The following is a 26,821-nucleotide window of genomic DNA, read 5'->3' as shown; positions in this document are numbered from 1 at the left end:
TGTTCATAACACCCATATGAAGCCAACTAAGAACCTGCGCGTAATGCGGAGGTTGTGAGGTTGGCTCCCAGCGGCGGCAAATAGCTTTTGCAAGTCGTAATTTGTCATTCGAATGTTTGTATTGGTGAAGACTCTCAAGTACTTACGTGACACGGAAGTATGTTATGCAAGTGTATGTCAAGATCCTGCTGCCGTGGAGCGAACAAAAATACTAGGATAAAGTAGTTCATTGATAACAACATGCCAAGAAACAGACACATTTAAAACGCGAACTTGCTTTTTGTCTTCATTACGCAGGGTCCCCGTAGTGTTTCCGTGAATTGTACTTGCCTCGACGGGGCCGCCGGAACGCGGGGCCTACGGAGTAGGCCAACGGCCGAGGGCGCGGAGCGCCGCGGTAAATGAAACGACTTCCTTGGACGGGGACCAAACGTCCGCCCCAGAGGGCGTGGTGCTAGCTGTCAAAACATTCGGAAACTGAAATTGAAGATATTACAGTCACCATCTGCTGAAACAATTAGGTTCCCGACCAGACAGCTGTAGGCCTTAGCCTACTCAAATGTTAACGCTTATGACCGTGCCCCAAGTTAAGATAACAAATATTGGCAGTCTTACATGAACGGCATGTAGAAAAAAAACTGAATGAAGAACAGATTTCAGTAATGCCCAGACGTATTGAGGGCGATCATAAAGATCAGGGCCAAATTCAGAAAGCTTTTAGTTGACAAGGGCTGTCATCTTTTGATGGGGTAACTTCGCTAAAAATCTATGGCCAACATAACTATCGAATGTATGCTGCTCTTAGCTGCAGTTGCAGAGTAAGAACTCTTTTTTGTAAATAGGAGTCCACACTTTTGAGCTTTGTGAATGATTGAAAATTAGATTAAATTGTGCGCGTATTTATCCCGGGCTATCTTAATGCAGATTTTTACGGAATTTGCCTCATCCGCGTAAGATGAACTGTATTTTTTCCCTAACCAAACGTGCGATGCCGCCGCTGCAAAATAATGATTACAAGGTGGTGTACCGATTAATAAGCGGGATGAAGCTGTCGAGCTGGCCAGACGAGTAGATCACCGAGGGTCTTGCAAGGGCAAGTGGTTCCCCTTTCAAAGAATTTTGCGCGAACGTAACCATCCAAACGCAGTGGAAGCAGAACCTGATAATTGCCAGCACCGCAGACGAGAACAACGCACTCAAGCCCGGTTCAATCAACGGCATCGAACTAGGGGCGGCCACACACAAGATGACGCCGTACATCAAACCACTCCCAGGAACAGTACGTGGAGTCGTGCACGGTATCCCTGCGTGTACGACGGAGAAACGACTTGCGGAACTTCTGGCAGCCAACAACTGTGGCATCCTGCATGCTAGGATGCTCGGCAAATCCCCCTCAGCAGTTATTACCTTCGAAGGTCCGTACGTTCTTTTTTATGTGAAGATGACCAGCCCGTCCAAACGTTGCCGCCCATACCACAGGTCGGTACAGTATTGCAAGGCCTGCGGAGAAATCGGGCACCGGCAGGACGTATGCCCCAACCCAGATAAACATATCTGCAACCGGTGCGGGGTGCAGAACCCACAAGCAGACAATGATTGCCAGTTGCAGTGCGAGCTCTGGGCAGTGACCATCACATCCTCCAGACCGAAATCACGCACCACAAAACTCCCTTGAAATTAGGTCAGGCCAAAATTACAGAATGGCCCGCTTTCCGGAAAGATGAACACCCCAGAAGCCTAGAGGACCTCGAGGAGTGGACCAGCAACGTGATGGACTTGGTTATCAACTACACAAAGACCATCCAACTCACTGCGGACAATCCCGAAGTCGACCCACACCTACTTTGCCTCTGAGAAGCCAGGCGAGGGCTTTTGAAGAGATGGAAGACGCAGAAGAGAAACAGCAAAATCAAGATCCGCATTGCCGCAGTCTCGCGACAGGCGGAGGAGTATGCTGAAAAACTCGGACGCAAGAACTGGAATCAAGTTTGCGACCAATTACAGGGAACCCTCAACAACAGAAAGACCTCGGCCTTTCTAGAGACCCTTCTGGTCAAGACGGAATCAAAAACTGTCACGGGGCAACACATACAATGACTTATGCACAACTTCCAGGGCACCGAGGAAGAAGTGCTCAAAGCCATCACTGAGAAATACCTCGGAGAGGAGCAACAACGGAAGGCGCAGCCCGTGATTCACACGGAGTACGAGGGGGAACCCAATCCGGCCGGGATAAAATTAACAACAAGACCCTCCATAACCAGGAAGACGGGGCAACGGAGAGCTTAGCAGAGTATGCCAACGAAAGCTGGGAGACCAGCAGTATACCGGCTTCGTGAAAGCACGTGGACGTAACGATGATCCCGAAACCGGGCAAGCCCATCAAGCTACAGAACCTGCGCCCGATCACAATCACGTCGTACGCGGGAAAACTCTTCGAGCAAACGGTCCACAATCGACTCTCGCCCTACCTGGAAGAAGGGGGCATCTGCCGAACACTATGTTCGATTTCCGGCCTCACCTCTCCACCCTGGACATTCTACTTCATCTAAAAGAAGACGTCATCGACGGCCTCAGCACACGCCACAAGAGTGCCATCCTGGCACTCGACGTGAAGGGAGCCTTCGACAACGTCTCACACGAAGCAGTGCTAAACAGCCTACAACATACCAACTGCTCACGGCGGACATACAACTACGTCCGGGACTTCCTGACGGGTAGAAAGGCGACGATTGGCCTGGGGAACCTCAGGACAGAGAAGCTCCAAAAACCGCAGAAAGGAACTCCCCAGGGGTCAGTGATCTCCCAGCTGCTGTTCAATATAGCGATGCGAGGATTGCCGAACCTCTTGGAGAATATCAGGGGTATCCATCACGCAATGTCCGCAGACGACCTGACCGTGTGGACGTGCACGGTATCGGCGGGCGAACAACAAGACGCCGCGCAGGAAGCCATCGACAGGACCGAGCATTATCTACACCGCTGTGGTCTTTCATGCGCGCCGGGAAAGTCGTAGCTCCTGATCCTCAACAAGTTGACAAGATTGTGGCCTCCGCAGGAGACACCGGACCCAACGTTGACCCTTCATGGAGTCAACATACCCAAAGTGGACGTACTCCGTATTCTGGGCCTCACCTTCCAGAGGGACGGTGCCGGTCTCGCCGCCATTAAAAAACTAGAAGCGACAGTTACGCAAGTCGCGCACTTGGTGCGAAAAGTGACTAACAGAATGCACGGCCTGAAAGAGCCGGACACGATCAGATTATTACAAGCCCTCATAATCAGCAGAGTCACTAACGGCTCCCCGTACTCCTCGTACTCCCCGGCTCCCCGTACCGGTCTCAAGAACAGCGAGGGAGACAAATTGAGCACTCTAATACCAAAGACCTACAAGCTGGCACTGAGGCTTCTACCGACGACGTCGACGGAGAAGCTACTCAGCCTGGGCATCCACAATACTTGGGAGGAACCAGCAGAGGCCCACAAGACGAGCCAGATAGAGCAACTCAAGCTCACCAGCACTGGCAGGGACACGCTAAGAAGACTGCACTACCCAGTCGAATATGAGTCCAGAAAAGAGCGGGTTCCTCTACCCCTGAGGGAAAAGATTATGGTGGCCAGCGTTCCGAGAAACATGCACCCTGAATACAAGAAAGAAAGGAGGCGAGTGAGAGTGCAAGCTCTACGTAAGGCCTACGAAGGACCAAAACAAGGAGAAGTCAGATACACCGACGCGAAAAAATACAAGGACAGAGCGGCATATGCTATCAGCGTGATCAACGGCCAAGGACAGGAGGTAGTAGCGGCCTCCAGACATCACTCCAGACATTGCCTCCACCAACAGTCTAGGCATCTACTGCGCCGTAGAAACGGCTACAGCCCTGGCGGCCACTAGGGGCAAGAGAGGAAGATCACATCACAGCCATCACGGACTCACAAACAGCATGTAGAAATGACCAAAAGGGCTGCATTTTCCAACAAGCCCTGAGCATCATCGAAAAACTAGTCAATTTTCAAGAACTGTACATTGTCTGGGCCCCGGGACACGAGTACGTCCCTGGCGGGTAATGTAGCGGCCCACGCCGCTGCCCGAGATCACATTCTCCGGGCTACCCCACCGGGTTCACGAGCTCCGCTAGACCAACATGGTAGCGTCCCGAAAAGATATGCCGATATCATAAGTCATTACACACTGGGCAGGACGATCTGCCCACTCCCGCATCCCAAGCCGGCAAGAGAAGAGGTGCTGCTGTTCCGCAAACTACAGACCGGCCCATTCCCGCACGGCACCCTGCTACACGCCATATATCCTATGCACTGTACTCACAAATGAGCCTTCTGCACTGCGCCCAATACCCACCACATGGAATGGGAATGTGGACAAAATCCATCGACACAACACATCCCGAGACCAACCGTCGAGCAGTGGGAGGTCCAGCTGACAAGCCCGGGCCCTGAAGACTAGCATCGCCTGGTGAGCAGGGCCAAGCTATAGGCTCAAGCCCGCGGCATCCTTGACTAGGGACCCCGCCCACCGCGGACGATTTCACCGTCTGCTCATTTCTGTAAACAAAGTTTATTCCTCCTCCTCCAAACGAAAGCAGAACATTGACTGCTATTTTAACGGTAGTATTTTCTCTTTCAGATTGGGAGTAAAGTATGATGGCGTAGGGGGTTACGAGGAATGTACTCCGCGGGATGGGCAAATCATGAGCACACACGTATCGTTGCTAATAGATTACACGTTTTCTAGCTGCACCAAGAGGAACGTGCCTATTCAAGTAGCGTAAGTACAACCTTGTTCGTGTTCATATGGCACTACATTGAAATGGAAGCCTCAAAAAATACAAAATGCGAGTTTGCCATCACTCTGCTAAGTGTTGAAATGACGAGAGGAGTAATGAGGAAGAGTGAACGAGGAGTTGAGAAAACAGAGAACAACAGTAGCGTGGAAACCTTTGCAGTAGATAATCATTGACCCAGCGAGAGTTGAACGTTTATAGGGTTCACAAGCACTGTTTTACAGTGTGTGTAAACGCTGTGTAAATAATTTAAATTAATGAACGTACTTCGATCGGCCAGCGGAAAATGTTTTCGCTTCGACTCCATGCGCTCGCGAGTGATGCCTGACACGGAGTTGCGTGCTGCCGGCTTTCTTTGCTTGCAGCATTGGTAGTACTTTCTGGGGCCGGTGAAAATGATGGAGTAGGTATGGGCTCGGCTGAAGGCAGAAAGGAAGAAGAGTAGAGAGACAAAAAACAAAAGACAAGGTAGGGATGTTAACTGTAAAACCCTCTACCTGGCTACTCTCCACTGGAGGAAGAGAATAGAAAGAAAAGAGAGCGAGGAAGTAAAGATGCGGTGAACGTGTGAACGCACGCTGACTGCACCACGCAGTAAAAAAAAGTATAGGTGACCAGCCATACTATGGTGCTCTTGTGAAGGCGGTTTCACATAGCACGATTTTCATCATACCTGAAGTGCGATTTTGGTCACATACGAAAGAAACCGCTGTCCCAAGCGTCCCTGCCCCCTTCCTTCCCCTCGTAACTGCGACCAACCGATTCGTCGCTTTGTCGAAATTGCGCTGAAAACCACGAGAGCAATTTCGCAGTTTGTTTTGGGAAATGGCGGCTGTCACCCAACAAGCACTGAACAGAACAACTAGTTGAGCGGAGCCATTGATAATTGAGTGGATCCACACCAGCACTCGAACAAAACGAATAAAAACTCCTAGGTGAGCACACTTCGTTGGTCGAGCTGGTTTACCATGAAAATGATGTAAAACGCTTAAAAGACGTGGATGGTACGTAAAGACGAGACACATGGTAGGTAAAGACGAGACACGCACAGCGCTTTGTGTATCTCGTCTTGACCTATCGTCCACGCTTTTTAAGCGAATTTACGTCATCCTAGGTCAGATTCGGTTTCGTGATTTGTATGCGTTTGTAGAAATGCTACATTGCTAACCAAGCGACCTTTTTTAGCGTGGGCTTCGGGTGCTGAGAGTATGTACGTTTGCGTATCTTTCAGTTTTTTTACATGCGCTGCGAGTTGTTAATACTACGAGGTGTCCCTCACGAGAAGGCACGGCCTTCGGATGCCGTCTTACTTTGCTGGTTCGTTGCGCACAGATGCATATACAAAAACGCCACAGTTGTAGCGCGGTATACTTTTACGGACGGAGCAATTATATGCAACTGTGGTCAAATGCTGTGTCGAGGGGATATGACATGACAGCGTATAGTATCCGACGTTTCCACGTCGTTCCATACGCGTGACCATTTAGTGTCCAGTCCAAGCCTTAGGGCTTGGACTGGCCTATGTACACATTACATGACAATAACGTTGCGACATGGGCTGTGCGTAAGCAAACATTGAATAGGAGTCCGCGCTGCGTCGCAGGAAAATAAGGAGAATTGTAAACATTGCAGTTAGCTTTATAGAATCTAATAGACCATTGCAAGAAAGCTTCGCCTCATGTCGATTGCCAGAAGTGCATTGGATCTACAGCATATTTTTTGTTGTTACTGCTATCTCGACCATTACTGGGTGGCCACATTTTGAACATTTCAGCACAAAGTTGAATAAGTGATTTGGTGCAATACATCGAAAAACACTTACATCACTGCAAGTACAACAATTAGAACATGTGTTGCCGAATACGTTACAATTCCACCGCACTCATCCGCCCTTGCCACAGTGTCATGCATTATTGTTGCTGATGCCAGTGCACTTTTAGGGGCGAAGCTTCTTATAACGGCACCCGTTCCGTCCCCGTCGTCGTAGTAGTAGTGTGTAACCAGTCTGAGAAAAAAAATGCCGAAGTTGTGTCCGTAGCGCGGAATCGAACCAGGGACCCCTCGCTTCCGAGCGCGCGGCGTTAGCCCACTACGCCACGAAGCGGACATGGACGCACGCACCACGATGGCAATAAATACCCAACATTAACGAAAGGCCGCGTTTCTAGCGCGTTTCTAACGCGTTTGTGCTAGCGCGTTACGGCCCGTGTAAGAAGCTGGTGTAAGACGCTGTGGCCTCTCCGCCTTACCTTCAACGCGTTTCGAACGCGCTGCCCATAGCGGTGGCAAGTCAAGTTCAAGTCGAGGAGCGTTTATGAATGCGGGGGGTATACTCTCTCAGCAGTCATGTGATGGCGTCGGCAAACGCGGTGCACGTTCCGGCATGTGTAAATGGCTGCGTAAGACGCTGTGGCCGCTCCCCCTTACTAGAGAGTACTGCACGTTTCTAACGCGTTTGTGCTAGCGTCCCCTTAAGCGGGAGATCCGATGATTCCCTCCGGAGCTTCGCCCACTCATCATCATTCACCCCGTGGATATGCTGTGATCCTTTTTACGCTCGTCGCAAACGTTCGCTCGTCGGAAACGTTCCCCGCTGCCTTTCGCTCTTTTGGACGTTCATGCCGGCTTCAGCAGACTGCTAATCTCCAACCAATTGTCCTGTCCTCTCACTTTGCTTCGTGGGGAGTGCGTTGGCCGCGTCCTGTGTGTCGACCCTGCTGCCATCATTGACATGCCAACTGGTTCCATCGCCACTCATGAGGTTGCCGGAGTGACCTGTAACGCCGCGCTGGAGCCGACTTCGCCCGATGTTCTACATAGCTCCATCGCCAACACGTTGACTGTTTCCCAACGCGCCCAGCTTCTACGCCTTCTCGACAAGTTTCGTTCGTCTTTCGACTGCCAGCATGCTCCCTTGGGACACACGTCAACTGTTTGTCATCGCATCGACACGGGTACTAGTGCACCACTGCGACAAAGACCATATCGTGTATGCGCGAGAGAGCGCCGTGATATCGACGAACAAGTAGTTGACATGCTCAAGCGCGGTGTCATTCAATCTTCGGATAGCCCCTGGGCATCTCCCCTTGTTCTTGTTAAGAAGAAGGATGGATCTATTCTATTCTGTGTCGATTACTGTAGTCTTAACAAAATAACTCGTAAAGATGTTTACCCTCTTCCGAGAATTGACGACGCCCTTGACAGTCTCCAATGCGCGGAGTTCTTTTCTTCTATCGACTTACGCAGCGGCTATTCGCAAGTCCCCATGGCACCCGAAGACCAACCTAAAACGGCCTTTTTAACACCAGATAGGCTATATGAATTTCGTGTCATGCCTTTCCGGCTTTGAAACGCTCTCGCAACATTTGAGCGTATGATGGACATCCTTTTGCGTGGTCTCAAGTGGAAAACGTGCCGGTGCTACTTAGATGATGGGGTTATTTTTTCGATCGATTTTCCGATCCATCTCTGTAGGCTGGAGGAACTGTTACATTGCCTAACTGCCGCCGGCCTTGTGCTAAACCTGAATATACAAACACTTGCGCATAATAAGATACACACTAATGCTAAATACATGTCCCAACGGAACCACGCTTCGGCCGAGTTGGCCGCCAGATTCCGCACGAAAAGGCCACATGCCAACACTGCAATGCGACCAAGCATGGTCATGCCGCTTGCCGGGTCCATGACCTATAGGAGAAACATATGTGGAACCTAGCAGTTACCCCGAGGTAGCAGCTACAGACGCCGGTGCAGTCCTCAGCCGACGACTCAACCACTCTAGACATGTTCAGTCTGTACTTATATACAGGCACACCTTTATTTATATATGTTAATGTTTTAATGTGGTCTCCTAAAACAATGTTCGGATTCTGAAACATGCAGAAGTAAACAATTTTATTCCATTCTTGTTGATGAAGAAAGCACATAAAAATGAGAGATAATGCCGATGCTTAGCATCTTCATCAGAAGCATATGCATTTGCTATTGACATTCAAGCAGCTTTGTAACAGCAAGGAAGAGCATAAGATCGTTGGCATAACGCGGGCAATTCAAAAAGGCGTAGAATTTTGCTAATGCAATCCGGTCAGGAATAGCATAATAGACTGTACCTTGAAGCTTTCGTTGTATTTTCATCTTTTGGTCGAATAATCTAGTTCGAAACGGCTACTATCACCATGCTCTAACATTGATATAGTACAGGTTAGGTACATGACTAGGTTAAGATACTTGGATGCTTGCTTTATTTCCAGTGAAGCAACCATAACATCTGCTTCAGTTGCACAAGGTTTTGATATTCTGGGGTTTTCAGCACCCACATTAAGATAATGTGCTGGAGTAGGTAGAAGCATACGCAAGTAAACAAGATAGCTCCCTACTACACGCCTTGCCACTAAGAATACAAAAATTCTAGCATTACGGCCGGCTTAAACTGCGGAGCTGTTTAGGGCGGCCGTAATGTGTGCCGCCTGCTACTGCGTTGCCTAGCAACCACCTCGCGGAGTGGCGTGTGCTTCGCCTCCTCTCCGTGCCGTGAACATGTTGCCTTGATATGGCACATTAAGGAGAGGGAAGTTGAGCATGCTGCGTCGCACCATGCTTGGGAGAGAGAAAGATAAAATGAGAGCGAGTGAGAGTGCGCGCGTAGCGCGCTATGCTCAGGACAGAGATAGAGAAAATAGAGCGAGAGAGAGAGAGAAACAAATCCTAACAGCACCAAAGAGGCAACGCGCAGAGGTGCTGCCGACGCCATCCGCGCTTCTCCATTTCCCCGCATTAGCGCCGCACGATCACGGTGTCCGTGACTGCAGCGGGTGCCTCTGGCGGCGGCTCGGCTGAGCTCCCGCCAGCTGCGCGCTACTGCGCATGTGCCGTGATGTTATCCTGGCATGTCGTCTGCTGCGCGCCGCCCGTACACTGTGCATAGCGTTCACCCCACTTCCCCTACGTGTGCTCGGACTGCAAGTGCTTCGCGAGGCGTTCCCCGATGCCACGGACCACTAGGAAATGCTTATACACTTCGTATAACGTTGCATCACTTCGTATAGCCACTACCAGGTGGGAACCGATCAGCTCCGCTGTGTCTTTAGCCTTGCGCCACTAGTGAAGCTACCCCGAATTTTTGATAAACAGACAACTAGACATTTAACGACGTATTTCAGGTTTTCCGCGGGGCTACGCCACCGCACTACGTACTGCAGCATATTGATTTATTCGTCTTTGTGTTCCCGCTTTTTCTTACCCTCAGTGGACTCTAGCAAATCGGACGCTCGTCTGGTTGACGTCCTAGCCTTTCCTCTTTTTCGTTTCTCTCTCTCTTGGCACAGATTTACAGTATACTAGAGCACTGCACAGGCCGATGTTTTCAGCCCAGGCCCAATCTGGGCCCAGCCCGAGCTCGATTTTTCGTTGGGCTACCCGCCCGAGCCCGACCAAAAGATTTATGGCGAGACCCTGGCCCGGAAATATTCTACGTTACCCGCCCGGCCCGGCCCACCACCCCTTTACCTTAGGCCCGAACCCGGCCCGAAACCGGCCCGAACCCGGCCCGAGACCGGAAACGATCACCAAGCGTCATTGAAAAAATAAAAGAAAGAAGAGAATGAAAGAAATTTATTCTGAAGGCATAAATACATGTCATATACAATTGTGCACACCATTTGAGCGCTCTGAATACTAATACCAGCGCGCGAAATAGTACGAATAACTCTGCCGAGCAGTATCACCGGCAGTTTCCGAAGGCGCGACCTTGGTGCAGCCCAATGCACTTCTATCGCAGCGCCGCCACAGTATTTTTCCACGTCGGGCGCCTCACTGCAAAGCATGCGCCGCCCTAGCCGCGCGTCCCACTCCACCGTATTCTAGTACACTATAGCCGAAGCACAGCCACGACCTGTCGTGAGCGCAGCGCATGGATGGAGTAAATGGAGAACGAATGCTTCTCGTGCCGCCATGTTGCAGCGTAATGCGCTGCTGCTAGGCGGCCGGTTGAGAACATGCGTGCAATCATGCATGAACGCAGTGCCATATTTCAGCCGTGTGACGAATTATCTTATCTTACAAGTGATCGTTTTACCAATTCGCCTTTGCAGAATCAGCAAGTCGCGAACGCGCTTGCACCGTGCTGAAAGCAATAATTACACTGATTTAGGTAAGGAATACAATGGCATCCTCTGGTTTGAGGCGACTTCGGTCTTTCTGGACTTTTACCTTCTGTTCTAACAGCACAAAATACGACGGAAGAAGAAAATGGAAGTACACAGCAGTAGCACCGATAGCTTCCAGTAGCGCCGGTGCAACAGGTTTTTCAGAGTCGAGACGCGTGAGGATAACTCGCTGCACGTTACATTCACACCACCAGAAAGTCCGAGCCCGGCCCGGGCCCGCGTCAAAATACCCGAGCCCGGCCCGAGCCCGTGACAAAACTGCCCTACCCGGGCCAGGGCTTTCGGGTAAGCCCGAGCCCGTGCAGTGCTCTACAGTATACTAACAGCGCGAGATACAGAAAGAGAAAGTAGCCAAAGCCCCATACCTGCGAGAATGCTATGATGCTATGTGCACAATGACTGCAACTCCTAAAAAGTTTGTGGTGTCTGTTTTTACGGATTCAGAAATATTCAGAGATGACTTCAATATGAAATTACAGCACAAGCGGCGCGCTTGACGATGCGGGCTAGCGTTAAGATTGTAGTTCACAACACTAATTCCATTCCACGTTCAGTAATCCCACACTTGGTTTGCGGGTTCCTTCAAGGGCAGACGTGGGCTTTCAGGTAGGTGTTTGCTGATGAGTTCGGTGCCACAATATGAATAGGAGTCGGCAGCGCTTATGCGCAATTACGACCAGTATACACCCGCATTTTGTTCATGAGCTCACGCTAAAGACGGGTAGCGCGTGGATTTTACTGCGCTGACACCACGACTTCACGGGAGCCGAATTCCAAATACTGCATATGCGATGAGGATAGCTAGGTGGGCTTGTTGATAGGACATCTTTTAATTTGTTACAGCAAAGGTAGAACGACATCGACATAGAATGCACATGGAACAGTAGACAGCGCTGAACGACCAGCTGCGAACAGCTGCACTTTGGAGCAGCTGTGAACGTTCGTCATGTCTCCTCACACTGAACTTCAGGAGCCGCTGTAGCGCACTCCCAAACAAATATAAACAAAATTCGAAAATTTAAAATGACAAAACACGCGTATTATTTGCCCCTGTTAAAAACAAGTCAATCATAAGATACAGTTTTTTTTATTACATATGAAAAATTACGCGACCTATGCCACAAAACTGGCCGCAAGCAGCCCTGGGCGTCACACCAGCCACATCGTTGAAATCGCAGTCGTGTGAAATGAGCATCCTAAAAACCTTATTGAGACACGTGCGATTGCACCGATTTTTTTTCCCGCTCCAGACGCAGCATGTGAAACAGCCTTGAGGCGCGCTGCGACATCTTACAAACATGGTACCAAAGCAGCTTCGCCAGCGCGGCCCTGCACTTGACTTCAATACCCCAATTGGCGCATGCTCTATAAGTAATTAACTTTAAATTATTTGACTAATTTTTCCTATTTCGTTTCTGAGTGATTGCCACATACTTAGGGATGTCCGTCACCGCTAGTTCTTCACTGCTACTGAAAATACATTTTATTTCCACGGCGTATTCTGCAAATTGCTTTTTTATTTTATTTTCCCATTGGAAACCTCCCGCAGCTGTAATATGAAAACCATGCGTTCACCACGAAACTACCTTGTATTGGAAAGAACATCGCAAAATCACATTGTACTTTTGTTAACTACACTATTGCATGAAGATTTTGTGGTTTTTAAAGGACTTCGCAAACATGACTGCTGCTGACACCGTAGAAACTACTTGCAGCACACATGCAGAAACATTTATTTTGACACTAAATTTCAGGAGAGCCAACAGGAATCACAATGACTGCCTTGCATGGAGAAAAATCACAGGCAGTTATGCGAAGTGGCAACCTTCGTATGGTCTCAAGAACATATATTACCCGGAAAACGTTTGTGAACATATAGGCATGTACGCCTGCGATGTAAGTACTGATCTTTTCCCCCCCATAAAGTCCTGGCTTTGGTGGGAAAGGGGGCGATGGGGGTATTTGTGCGAGTGCTTTGCTTAACGTTCTCCGTAAGCATTTAATTGCCTCGCCCAAGAAAATATCAGGCAAGGTGTGATGTAGTGATTCCTTTCAATCAATTCGATTACTTTCTTATCATCGATCGCTGAAGACGGGCCGATCCTAGTGATAACGTGGAATACTCTTTCAAGCAGTGATGAAGCATGAGAAGAAAAAAACTGGAAAAGAATTGTTGCATTCTTAGAGTCACTTCATTTCTTTTACATTAAATATTAGGGAAAGTATGTATGTGGAATAAAGGGTAGTTTAATTTAATGAATATGTCCTGGACAGTCTGCTTTGACATAGCCTCTATCATGGTTCATTTAGAGTTATTTACTAAAGGAAAATATACAAATGCTTACTGTCACGCACGAATATAGGCGTCTCTATGTAAGCCGAGTTCCATTTTTCTCTTTGTACTCTTGCACTGCCTATTTCTTTTGTCGAATATTCCTGAATAAGAAGATGGTATGCGGCACAGTTACCAAATGAACGGCTTTCATCTTATCGTTACATTGGGGATTCGCGAGACTAATTGCGCTCCAAAGCCTTCTACAATAATGGACGAATGGGAAGAAAAGTTATAAGTTTTTATACTCGCTCACTGATGTGGATGGACGGCGGCAGCCTTCGAAATAGTAATATTGCAGTAATTGCAGTAAGTCGAGGGTGATTTGTAGCATCGGGGTAGAGCGTGCACGAATACGTTCCCGCGACAACACTTTTCGGAGGATGCCAGTTGAACGTCATTTCAGTTCACATCTGATCTGAAATCGGACACTCACATACCAAGCACTACTGCACTACACAAACTGTTCTACATTGAACGATGCCTAGGACTATCACGCCAGCACAACAAACTCCTGACTTGCACGACCACCGTGAGACATGTTTTGAAGTATGTTAATAAATTGCTGTCCAGCTCGGTCCTCGAGGACTAGCTCAAGCTGATCCAGAGAGCACAGAAGATGGCAAGAGCCAGCGGAGCCCTGGACTAGGGGCCCCGACCATTAGCGATGCCCCATTGGGGCAAGACAAAAGTATCTTTGGATTGAAGTTTATCTACCTATCTACACTATGCTTTCCGCCATTCAAAGATTAACAAGAAAAAACTGGAAATAGTTAAGCGCAAAACTAATGGGCTGATTTACAACTAAAAACGTAAGAAGGACTTACCTGTTCGTTGCCTCTGGCCATCAGATATTAGAAGCTAAAACAAAACTGGCCTCATTACCGCTTCTATTCCAAATTCTTCATAATAATTCTAAAGTTGACCAGTTTAAATATGTCGCTTATTCACAGCCACGTGAAAGCGGACATAAGCTTCTGCACAGATTGGCAGAATATTGTCACAATGTTGACGCATATAAACACACATATTTTCCATTTACAATACGGAAACTGTACCAATTTGATGGCGATACAACAAGCACTAACTCTCTGAGTTATTAGAGAGAGAGAGAGAGACAAAACTTTATTTTGATGAGGCACGGAGAAGCGTCGATCTCCGTGGTGGGTGGAGCCTTCAGTCCAGGGCCCCAGCGGCGGTGGCAGCACTTTCGGCTCTGGCGATAAGCTTTCGCTGATCCTCCAGTGCCGAGCTGGTCAGCACCATCTCCCACTGCTCGTGCGTTGCGTTTCGATTTGGGGAGTTATTGGGGATATTTTGGCATGCCCATGTGGTGTGGTAGAGGGTAGCTCGCTCTGTACAGAAAGGACAAAGGGGCTGATAAAGGGTGGGGTACATCGCGTGAAGGAGCGTCAGGTGAGGATAGGTGTTGGTCTGGAGTTGCCTCCAAGTCGTGGCTTCAGCTCTGGTGAGGGATGGGTGGGGTGGCGGCATCGTTCTTCTCGAAAGGCGGTAGTGCTGCAGTATATCGTAGTAAGTTTGTAGTGTGTCTGGACTTGGGTCTTCTGGCGTCTCTTGCAGTGCCCGGTTGCAGTGACCTCGGGCTATCGTGTGTGCACGATGGTTTCCGCTGACGCCTTCATGTCCCGGTGTCCAAATTATCGTGGTGCGGGGTATTTCGTTGAGGCGATGTAGAATATCGCATGCGATTTTATGTAGATGGCCGTTCGCGTAGGCTCGACATGCTGACTGACAGTCTGTAAGAATATATAGTTCTTCGTTTTGTCTCGAGGCAGAGATGGCGAGGGCAATAGCGGCCTCTTCGGCTGCGGCGACGTTCTGCGTACGAACGGAGGCGGATACCAGTTCTTGCTGTCTGTGTCCAGCCACGCTGATTACCATGCCCTCTCCATTCGGGTACATGGCCGCATCTGTCCAGCGAGCAGTGGAGAGAGTGCCGTATCTCCTTTCTATTGTTATCGCTCGTGCTTTTCTCCTGCCCAAGTGATATTCCGGGTGCATGTTACGCGGAACTGGCGCCACCATTATTTGCTCGTGTAGGGACTTGCGGAGTACTTCTTGATTGTTGGTTGTCGCCACAGGGTATTGCAACCTTCGAAGTGTTGCTCTGCCTGTTCTAGTGAGGTTTAGGCGCGTGATTTGCGCATGTCGGTGTGCTTCAATTAGTTCTTCTAATGTGTTGTGGATGCCCAGGGATAGAAGTGGGAAGCCAAATGAAGACCTAGATCGCCCATTTGAAATCACGGAAGTCTGGACAGCGCTTCACTCCCTAACTCGAAACACAACACCCGGACAAGATGGGCTCACAAACAAAATGCTGAGAAACCTGGACGACAACTCAATAGAAGCCCTAACGACTTTCTTTAATACCCATTGGGAAGCGGGAACACTACCAAATGAATGGAAACACGCGCACATAGTACTAATACCAAAACCGGGCAAGCCTCCAGGTCTCACCAACATGCGACCCATATCCCTGACGTCGTGCCTGGGGAAGCTTTTCGAAAACGCTGTGCTCAATCGCCTGAAACCTCACGTGGATGACACGGGTTTCTTTCCTGACACGATGTACGGCTTCAGGCCACATTTGTCGACTCAAGACATACTACTCCAATTGAAGGAAGAAGTACTGGACCATGTCACCACACATGTAAAATGCATACTCGCACTGGACCTTAAAGGCGCATTTGATAACGTAGCTCATGAGGCCATCCTAAAAAACTTATCGCAACTCAATTGCGGCGAACGAATCTATAACTACATTCGAGCATTCTTAACGGACCGCACGGCAACAGTAGGCGTGGATACCCTCAGAACAAAAGAGAAAAAGGTTCCAAATAGAGGCACTCCTCAGGGATCAGTCTTATCGCCTTTTCTGTTCAACGTCGCCATGAAAAACCTTCCAGAGCATCTAGAGAAGATTCCGCACCTTCGTCACGCCATATATGCGGATGACATTACCATTTGGACAACTCGAGGCTCGGATGGAGAACAGCAGGACGCCCTGCAAGCGGCGGCAGACGCTGTCACCGAATACGCCAAAGAGTGCAACCTGGAATGCTCCCCAGAAAAATCCGAGCTCCTCGTTCTCAAAAAGAAATCAAGAAGAAAAAGCACAAAGAGAGAGGTCATAGAAATACACCTAAACCAAAAACCTATACCCATAGTCCAAACACTCCGCATATTAGGTGTCTCCATGCAAAATAGTGGTCGCAATAACCACACTGTAAACGCACTGAAACAAACTGCCTATAGCGTAGCTCGCATGATTAATAGAGTTGCCAGTCGCAGACATGGCATGAAGGAAGAAGACTTATTACGCTTGACTCAGGCTCTTATCGTCAGTAGAGTCACGTACGCGACACCTTATTTGAACTTAACATCAACAGAAAAAGCCCAAATAAATGTGTTACTGCGGAAAGCGTACAAACAAGCCCTCGGCCTTCCTCCAGGCACCGGAACAACGAAACTCTGAGTTATTAGAGAACCAGCCATGGTTGCTCAGTGGCTATGGTGTCGGGCTGCTTATCACGAGGTCGCGGAATCTAATCCCGGACATGGCGGCCGCATTTCGATGGGGGCGAAATGCGAAAACACCCGTGTACTTAGATTTAGGTGCACGTTAATGAACCCCTGGTGGTAGAAATTATGCCGCAGTCCCCCACTACGGCGTGCCTCATAATGAGATCGTGGTTTTGGCGCGTAAAGCCCCATAATTTCATTCAGTTATTAGAGGTATCAACTATAAATCGGCAACCGGCACAATCAGGAGGCCGCTAGGGGGTCACGCCGAGCGGAAGCGCTTTGCATGGGCTCCGCGTTTTTCGAACTCCAGTGACCGGCTCTTGCCATGTATCAGCACCAAACTTCACCATCGACGCCAGAAGTCGTCCGGCACCCGGAGAACCCCTTATTTCGGCAAACCCACGCGTTGTTCTTCGTGAAGTGCCACCTTCCAAGACAGGCTCACCGGCAGCTGCGCTAAGCCTAGCGCCGGCTTCGCCGATTGAGCTACCGATACCGACCACCAATCCGCCAACATGGAGGTGGAATTGGAGGGGACTGAGCTTTCCTGTGAAGAATTTGATCAACCTGGTTGGATGGATGCCCATAAGGCCCTTGGACGTGGAAAAGCTACGACGAAGGTTGCCACCGGAGCTTCTACGGGGGCAAGTACAACACCTAAGGAGGCCGGCGCGTCAAAAGCAGCGTCGCAAAACAGCGTCGCAGCGAGCGAAGCGTCTCACACAGTTGAGCTGCACAGGCCGCGTCATCGCGCACCTCCGTTGCGGATGCCTGCGAATGACTATAAAATCCTCGTTCATCCTCATGACGGACTAAACCTTAGCTTCTGGAGTGAAGTTGAAGTCGTCGACAGTATCAGGAAATTTCCCGGACGCCACGACTATCAAGGATGTGGTTCAGGTGAACCAAGCACAGAACCTTGTCCTGGTTTCAAGACCGGACGAAGGACGAGCAGAGGCCTACAGCAACCTTGCAGAGCTCCCGCATGGCGGAAAACTCTACAAATTAAGCTCCTACGTCACTGCTCCAGACGATTCAGCTAAGGTATTCTATATGGGATCCCCGGGTATGACACGCAATCTGATTTCATAAGCAGCTTGCAGAACAATACACCCAGAGTACTGCACGCTCGGTGTCTGGGCACCACTAACTCTGTTATCATTGTCTTCGAAGGACCCATGGTCACCCACTACGTGAAGTATAGAAAAAAGATTATGCGCTGATTGCTGTATAAGAAGAAAATCCAAGCCTGTAGCATCTCCCGGGCTATAGGCCATCACCGGGACATATGCCTTACACCTACGGTCAAGAGGTGCCAGAAGTGTGCACAAGAAAATCCGCGGGAGGAACACGAGTGTGAACCGAAGTGCGTAGTGTGCGGAGGCCCGCACATGGCACGCTCCAAAGACTGCAGGCGACGTTTCGCCTACAGTCTTTGGATAATCCGACGACGCCGATTCCTACAACGGCTGGCAGTTTACTACACAACAAACCTTGGACCAGGGAAGACCTCAAGTGATACCCAGCCGCCCCAGAGAACAAAAGTGCCAGGAGTCGGACGCTGGACGGAGCAGGAGCCACTCCCTCTCCGGCCCGCCGCTGCCCTTCAGGCCGAGGTCTAACTCCCGACCCAGGAACACTCAGGTTAGGTGGGCTTGTGGGCCTCAGAAGCAGGCTACAGTCGATGACAAAAATACAAGCCATGGAGGTGCGAATCGCACAGCTAAGTGAAATTATTTTACGATAGGAAAAAGATGTCTTCCAGCTAAAGTTATTACAACGCAATCAGGAGCCGAAAACCAAGGTCCTACCTAACCTTATTCAGCCTGCAGCGGTACAATCTGATACTCAGAGCCCGATCCCGCAGGCACAACCTAGCCAGGCTGATAACTCACCTCCACCTAAGCGTAAGGCCATGGAAGGTGACTGCAGGAATAATTTCTAATCTAGACGATTTTCAAGCGAGCTTAGCGCAATTAGTGCATACAGTAGAAACGTTGGTTCAAACAACATATACGCAGCTTGATAACATGCCCACGCAACTCGCCACAGTTACACGTCAGGGGGACTCTGCACAGTCATTTAAAGCTTCTAAAGCTACTAAACCTTACGATCGACCGTGGGCCACCCCAACACCTCGCCCTATGCAGGTACCATCCCAAACTGCACTCACTTGCCCAATTTCGTCTGCGCAGCTTACGCACCTCCTTATGATGACACAATGCCTTAACTGCACGATTTGGCAATGGAACTGCCGGGGGTTCCGCCGCAAGCGAGGCAACCTCCAGCAGTTCGTTGCCGAGAGAGATGCTCCCAATATTATTGCCCTGCAAGAGGGAGAAGCGAAGCTAGGCGGCTACAAATCTTATAGCCCAAAAAACGCTACGTATAGCAACAACACAGCGATATTAGTTCGTCGCAAGCACCCGGTATTGCAACGCACCTTTGACGAGGACATGGGTATAGCATATGTTTTGTCAGAACTCATTCCACGCAAAAGAGGCGGTCCCAGTCTGTTTGTCCTGAATATGTACAGTCCCCCAATATCTCGTGCTCACCGCTTTGGCACACTCATCGCCAAGACTCTCCAGCTGGTGCAGCACCGCAGTCTCCAGATCGTGGGTGATATTAATGCGGCCCACATCGGCTGCGGATACCTAACGTCTACACCCAAAGGCAAATGCCTGTTGAATCGGCCACAACAGCACCGCCTTACTCTAACTGCCAACCACAGCTATCCAACTCGCATTGGTACAAGCACAACGAGGGACACCACCCCAGACCTAACCTTTGCTCGCAACATTCCACAATGGGAATGGCAAAATTTAAATGAAACTCCTGGTAGTGACCATCGCGTCGCCCAATTGCAGATACAGGTCCAGCTAAACTTGTAGCCCCCCCCCCCCCCCCCCCAAAAAAAAAAATGTCGCAGTTTCGTCCGGAAGGCGAAGCACCAATTGCGATAGAAAATTCGTAGCGACCTATAAGGAGTAGGGATAGTACTTTATCGGCTGCATAAACTTGACAATTCGCTTACTAACTGAATTAACAAGCGTGGTGTCAGGGCTCACAAGCACACCTGAATAAATCACGCTCGATGACCGCAGACAACCACTGTCAGAATGCTGGCGCGAACGAGCGCTGCCGCCGCAGCGAGCGAAGGTTCGTGTGGTCTATCGCTTCAACGGAAACTGAGCTGCGAAAGAGTCTGGAGATCGCTTTCAACATACGGTGCGCGCGACAACACCGACAGCCCGCACCGGCGCAAAGCACAAGAAGGAATTTGTTGGCAGAGTGGAAGCCCCACTCCCCCCTCGCGCGCTGCCTTCCCGCTTTGCTCCTTTCACGTGGGAGATTGCATCGCCAGTTCGCGTTGCGCCCGGTTGCATGATACGCATTTGGTGCCGCAGCACAGCGTCGCTCCCCCCTTCCCTCCCTCCCATACCCGCATGGCCTTTCGCGCGACGGAAGTCGCGTTTGTTCTCCGCCGTGCGTTCGCTCTCCGTGATAGGGCGCGTCCCCCATGCGCTTTCGCTCGCACATACGGCGCGCGGCGACGATTTTATCGCCCTTGGACTTTATACGGAACCTCACGGTGGCGACGACGACAGCGACGCTGACGGCAGAAATGCGCTTGAAGTGTCCATATAATTGCTATTGCAATAAAAATGCGACTTCACTAATTGGGACAGATCCCGTAAACGCTCCTGCTCATATAGATATTCTAGACGAATGAACCTCGACACTAATTGGAGACACCTCCACTATCACGGAGGAGGTCCCCGAGTCTGCCGGATTGGGGGCGGTGGATTCCCATCTTCTGCACTTATGGCAGGCTCGCAGCGGCATTCACAACAGATGGCGCCATCAGCGACTAAATAAGAAACTGAGGATCAGAGTAGCAGAGTTGGGCCAACAAATCGCTGCATATGCCCAAAAGTTGACCTCCCAACAGTGGGATCAAATTTGCGATGATATGCAAGAGCAGGTAAACTTCTATCGTACCTGGCAGCTCCTACGCTACCTTTGAGAACCGGCCACATGTAAATTGGCTCAACGAGAAAAGCTCCTTCGCTTAGCTCACCAATTTCAGGGCAGCAATGATGACCTATTACAAGCCCTCCAAAGAACATACATAGCTTCCCACCCGTTCAAAGTTCACCCAGACTACACAGGTCACGAACCCCCCCCCCCCCCCCCCACCATGGATGCTCCCATCCTTGAGGCGGAAGTGAGGGCCGTGGCGCTTCAGTTAAATGCCAAAGATTACCCAGGAGCAGATCAAATCACTAATAAAGCTCTTCAAAAATTTGACAATACCTCCATTAAGGCTCTAACATAATACATGAACACATGTTGAGAGGAGGGCATGCTCCCACAGCAACAGAAACATGCAAGGATTATCTCAATACCCAAACCAGGCAAAACCTTATGTTTAGAGAACCTCCGCCCCATTTTGCTTACTTCCTGTTCAGGAAAGTTAATGGAGCATGTTGTCCTTAATAGACTCCGCAGCTTCCGCCCACCATGATCCAGTTCCGCCTGGGGCTGTCGACTCAGGACGCCATGCTGCGTATTCAGCATGACGTGCTGGATCGAATCTCTACGGCGGGCACTAAGGCGATATTGGGGTTAGACTTGACAAAAGCCTTCGATAACATTACGCATACAGCTATTTTTCAATCGCTACATCAGCTAGGCGTGGGGCCGCGCACTCACTCATATGTCAGAGGCTTCCTACTCAACAGGACAGCGGAGATCAACTTTGGTGATCTTCGCTGGAACACCATGCACTTAGGCAGTCGAGGGACCCCTGACGGATCGGTTTTGTCTCCTTTTCTCTTTATTCTGGCGATGAGAGGGTTGCCACCTTTACTCTCTTAGATTCCAGATCTCAAACATAGCATCTATTGTGATGACGTCACCCTCTGGGTATTCGAAGGAAAAGACACGCACATAGAAGAAACCCTGCAAGCAGGCAGTGCAAATAGTTGGACCACGTCAGACCTAGAGGACTGGAATGCTCGCCAGAGAAATCAGAATTACTTCTACTTTGAGAGCAATCGAGGGTTCGACGGAAGCCCGTCTGGTCGGGATGAAACATGAAGCAACAAAACGACAGACACCGACCAAAATAAAAGCTAAAAAATAAAAAAAATGATAAAAACTTAGTAAAAGACGTTGCGGCTTCGCTACGGAAGCCTTGTTCACAATGAGGTGAAGGAAAATTCGTTGCAGCTTATGTACTCTTGAGCACGTGACGCAAACAGCGCGTGTACGACTGGGGGAGGGTTCCCTCACTTCGATTGAGCGTGTGACGTGTTTTTTTGTATCTCCAACGACTCTAGATAGAGACTTGATTTCAAGTTTCTTTCTTGGCCGATAATTCTTGACTTTTCCCAATCAATCTTGTGGCCTGTTGCATCCGTATTTTCGGCAAGGGCATTCGAAACTATTCGTTTCTTTTCGACATCGTTCTGATGCTGCCGCAATCTCTGTTTGAAGTTGCCCGATTCACCGATGTACGCGTAGTCGCAATCTGCGCAGGGTATCTTGTAGACCACGCCAGGAAACGATTCTCTCGGAAGCTTGTCCTTACCTCCCTCGAGTGCTTACCACCTGTTAAACCGTGCGAACCGCATTTGCACCGAAGCAGAAGGCCGTACCACAGACTTGGACCGCGTGCGTGGCGATCTCTCGGCAAGCGGCTATCCCACTTCGTTTTTGAATGCTGTGGAACACCGCCTATCTGATTCCGTCTGACCGGATATTCCCCGACCAAGAAAACGTGCTGCCATACCGTACGTTCCTCGGATAAGCGAGGCCTTGTCTCGTGTGCTGCGCACTTATGACGTTGAGGTTGCACACGTGCCTGTGTGTAAGCTAAGGTACGCACTCGTGGACGGTAAGGACAAGCTTCCGAGAGAATCGTTTCCTGGCGTGGTCTACAAGATACCCTGCGCAGATTGCGACTACGCGTACATCGGTGAATCGGGCAACTTGAAACAGAGTCTGCGGCAGCATCAGAACGATGTCGAAAAGAAATGAATAGTTTCGAATACCCTTGCCGAAAATACGGAGGCAACAGACCACAAGATTGATTGGGAAAAGTCAAGAATTATCGGCCAAGAAAGAAACTTGAAACCACGTCTCTATCTAGAGTCTTTGGAGATACAAAAAACACGTCACACGCTCAATCAAAGTGAGGGAACCCTCCCCCAGTCGTATACACGCGCTGTTTGCGTCACGTGCTCAAGAGTACACAAGCTGCAACGAATTTTCCGTCACCCCATTGTGAACAAGGCTTCCGTAGCGAAGCCGAAACGTCTTTTACTCAGTTTTTATTAATTTTTAGCTTTTATTTTGTTCGGTGTCTGTCGTTTTGTTGCTTCATACTTTGAGAGAAGCGCGGCACTCGGTGTGCTCGCAGCCCCCAACCAAAGATCATAATCTTAGTGGGAGCGAATCCGCTCCCAGAAGTCCCTACGGTTAGGATCCTCGGACTTTATATTCAAAACAAAGGGCAGAATGCTGAAAGGCTAAGCAGGTTGGAGAAGCCGACACTACTAACAATAAGACTCATAAACAGGATTACTAACAGGCACGCGGGCATCAACGAGGCGGACACTATCCGACTTGTTCAGGCTTTCGTGCTAAGCAGAATTACGCACTCTCTGCCATATCTACGCTTAACGCAGGCTGACAAGTCTTGGGTAGAGATACTTCTACAAAGTATAAGGTGGCCCTCGGCGTACCGATCCACACCTCTACGGAGAGGCTTCTCGCGCTAGGACTCAACATACGTTAGAGGAGATGGTGGAGGCCCACCTCACAGCGCAATATGAGACTAAATTATTTAAAGCGCCAAACAGACGACACAAGAAGAGACACGGACGAGCGCTTACTAACAACTGATGTTTTATTGAAAAAAACACACAATATATAGGCATATCTGGCGGCGTAACTCACACGTTGTCGAAATTCACATGGTAACCAGGCAAAATGGCGATAAATAGATTGTAAACGATGGTGAAACTCGAATAAAAGATGACATATGCGACAAAAAACACGTGGTGTATAGAGCCACAAGACCATAAAAGATAATGGTTAAGCGATACACAAAACAGCGCAGTAACCCCATTAGAAAGCTAACGATTAAGAGTTTTTTTTTTTTTTCCCAGCGCATGCAGGCGGCGCATCAACGTTCTTAGTTCTAACCAAGGGCTTCTAAAAACGTTCGGAACTGTGGAGGCAAGGGCGGCTCCTTTTTGACTATTTGCGTGTTACATGTCACACCAATTATCCTGAGTGGGTTGCCGAGAAGAAATTCCAGGAATACAGGAAGCTTGCGGCTCAAACGGTGGAATTCTGGTGGGGACACATGTTGAACAACACACCCAAGCCCCCAGACAAGAAGAGGTCCAGTGGAATTGTAAGAATCCTTGGACAAGTGCAAGTCACGGAAGAAGTAAAAAATGTTCTGAAGAAGGGACCGAAGTTCAGCCTCGAACCTGAAACCGCAGCGCATGAACTTCTCTCTTTGAATAGGCGCATCGCCGAGAAGGCGTCACCTGAAGACCAGGAAAGGTGCCTACTGGAAGGAGTAGACGCTCTGTCAAGAACAGTTTCGAAGAGAACCTCGCGCAACCGGTTTGTGATGAACAAAGTCGTCACCTTCTTCAAGGACAAAGGCCTGCTACTTCTACAGGCGGACAAGGAAGGAGGCTTCGTTGTGGTCCCACAGGGAATTTACAAGGAAAAGGCCTGCCAAGCTGTGGAAAGGAATTTCGCCATGTCAACCCTCAAGCCGACTAGAGTGAAATCTCGGGCAGTGTCCCTCTGCAAGGAACTGGAAAAGATAGCAAATGCCATAAGTAAGTGCAAAAATAAGACTTTGAGCATGTTTTTTACTGCCAAGACCCACAAAGAAGAAGTTCCGTTCCGGTGTATCGTGAGCGAACGTGAATCTTGGCAACGTCATGTTAGCCAGTTTCTTCTAAAACATTTGAGTTCACTTAACGTAGAAGATCCTTTCGAGACAAAAAACTCCCATGAAGTGGTAGAATTCTTGCAATCCTGCGGTACCGTAGGTAATTTTTTCTCGGTTGACGTTAAGGATCTATTCTATTCTATCCCACACAAGGAGCTGTTTTTAGCTGTTCAGGCATGTATAGAAAAGAAAGGCACTATACAGTTTCAGAATACTGTTGGCATGTCAGTTGAAAATTTCATTAGGCTTTTACAGTTTTATCTTAGTTCCACGCTAGTTCAGTTTGAAGATAAGGTTTATGTTCAGAAGAAGGGCATCTGTATAGGGTCATGTGTAGCCCCCATCTTGAGCAATATTTTTCTCTCGGCCGTTGATAGTATTTTGAACAGCATGCTTGACAAAAAGAAGGTATTGAGAGTATTCAGATACGTAGATGATTTCCTAATTCTGTTAAACAGACAGGATCCACCAGGCCATCAAGGAACTGACAAAGAGATTCTAGAAGTTTTTAGGAAACATAGCCATGGTTTGGAGTACACCTGTGAACTACCAAAAAACAATAAGTTACAATTTTTAGACCTCGAGCTCAACCTGGGAGCCGAAGTGCACTGGAAGTACCACCCCCGAGCGCAGAAAGAGCTCTTGTCTTATGAGTCAGCCCACTCTAAGACAGTAAAAAGAGCGATAGCCACAGCGGCATTGCAATCGGCTGCCAGAAAATCATGTGAACATGGTATACGAAGCAGCTTCCAGCTGCAGATTGAAAGGCTAAAGGAAGCGGGATTCCCACAGACAGTTTTAACTTCAGTAGTAGAATCCTTGCTCCAGAAGATAAAAGGTAAAGGAAGAAAAAACGTGCAACAACAAACCAGGAGATTAAGACCCGTGGTCATACCATACTCTCACCGTGTAGCCCACAACCTGAAGAAGGTCGCGAGTAAATTCAAAGTCCCGGTAGTTTTTTCAGCCCCTTCAAAACTTGCTAAATTGTGCGCTCGTGTCAACAACCAAGATACAAAACGCACGACCTGCGGCACCCAGCATACCGATCCACTTGTCAGTTGCAAGGAAGGGGTGGTTTATCAAATTCCACTCTCATGCCAAAAGGTTTACATTGGACAAACAGGGCGATGTTTAAATGAGCGACTAAAAGAGCATGAACGCTCACTAGAGAAAGGGACTGGATCCAATTTGGCCATCCATTGCAAAGAGTGCGGGTGCAAGCCTCGCCTAAGAGATAGCATTGTCCTGGAGAGAAGTCGAGACAGCGTTGCCCGTGAGCTGAAGGAAGCCTTCCACATTAAAAGGAAGGGCCTGGAGTGCGTCAGCGAACCGTCAAAAATATTGTATACAAGTGAACTGTCATTTTTAGAAGCCCTTGGTTAGAACTAAGAACGTTGATGCGCCGCCTGCATGCGCTGGGGAAAAAAAAAGTCTTAATCGTTAGCTTTCTAATGGGGTTACTGCGCTGTTTTGTGTATCGCTTAACCATTATCTTTTATGGTCTTGTGGCTCTATACACCACGTGTTTTTGTCGCATATGTCATCTTTTATTCGAGTTTCACCATCGTTTACAATCTATTTATCGCCATTTTGCCTGGTTACCATGTGAATTTCGACAACGTGTGAGTTACGCCGCCAGATATGCCTATATATTGTGTGTTTTTTTCAATAAAACATCAGTTGTTAGTAAGCGCTCGTCCGTGTCTCTTCTTGTGTCGTCTGTTTGGCGCTTTAAATAATTTAGTAACATGCACCAACTAGCCCAACAAAAAGTTCTGCAATATGAGAGGTTGTCGCGAATTACAGCCGGGCGCCATACTCTTTCAGAAGCCCGCATTTGTTACACCCCTACCATAGGCCCCAAAATCAATATATCCCCTCTTCAGAGAACACATATCAAAATTCTCCCATGGCTCGTAATATGATCTCCACCCATCACACCGAAAGACGGGTGGAACGAGCCAAGGTCCAGCACACCCGA

The 26,821-nt window shown here is 49.0% G+C and overlaps 1 protein-coding gene across 1 annotated transcript in view; it reads left to right on the top strand.

Moving 5' to 3' along the window:
* Nucleotides 1–26,821, top strand: part of LOC119459035 (uncharacterized) — a 100,005-nt gene that overhangs the window by 51,907 nt on the left and 21,277 nt on the right. The window contains exons 7-8 of the mRNA XM_049671081.1: nt 4,646–4,786; nt 12,724–12,865. Coding sequence (XP_049527038.1) covers nt 4,646–4,786; nt 12,724–12,865 — 283 coding nt within the window. The remainder of the gene's footprint in view (nt 1–4,645; nt 4,787–12,723; nt 12,866–26,821) is intronic.

Source organism: Dermacentor silvarum, chromosome 7, assembly GCF_013339745.2.
Source record: "Dermacentor silvarum isolate Dsil-2018 chromosome 7, BIME_Dsil_1.4, whole genome shotgun sequence".
Lineage (NCBI taxonomy): Eukaryota > Metazoa > Arthropoda > Arachnida > Ixodida > Ixodidae > Dermacentor > Dermacentor silvarum.
This window is presented reverse-complemented; position numbering and strand designations above follow the sequence as displayed.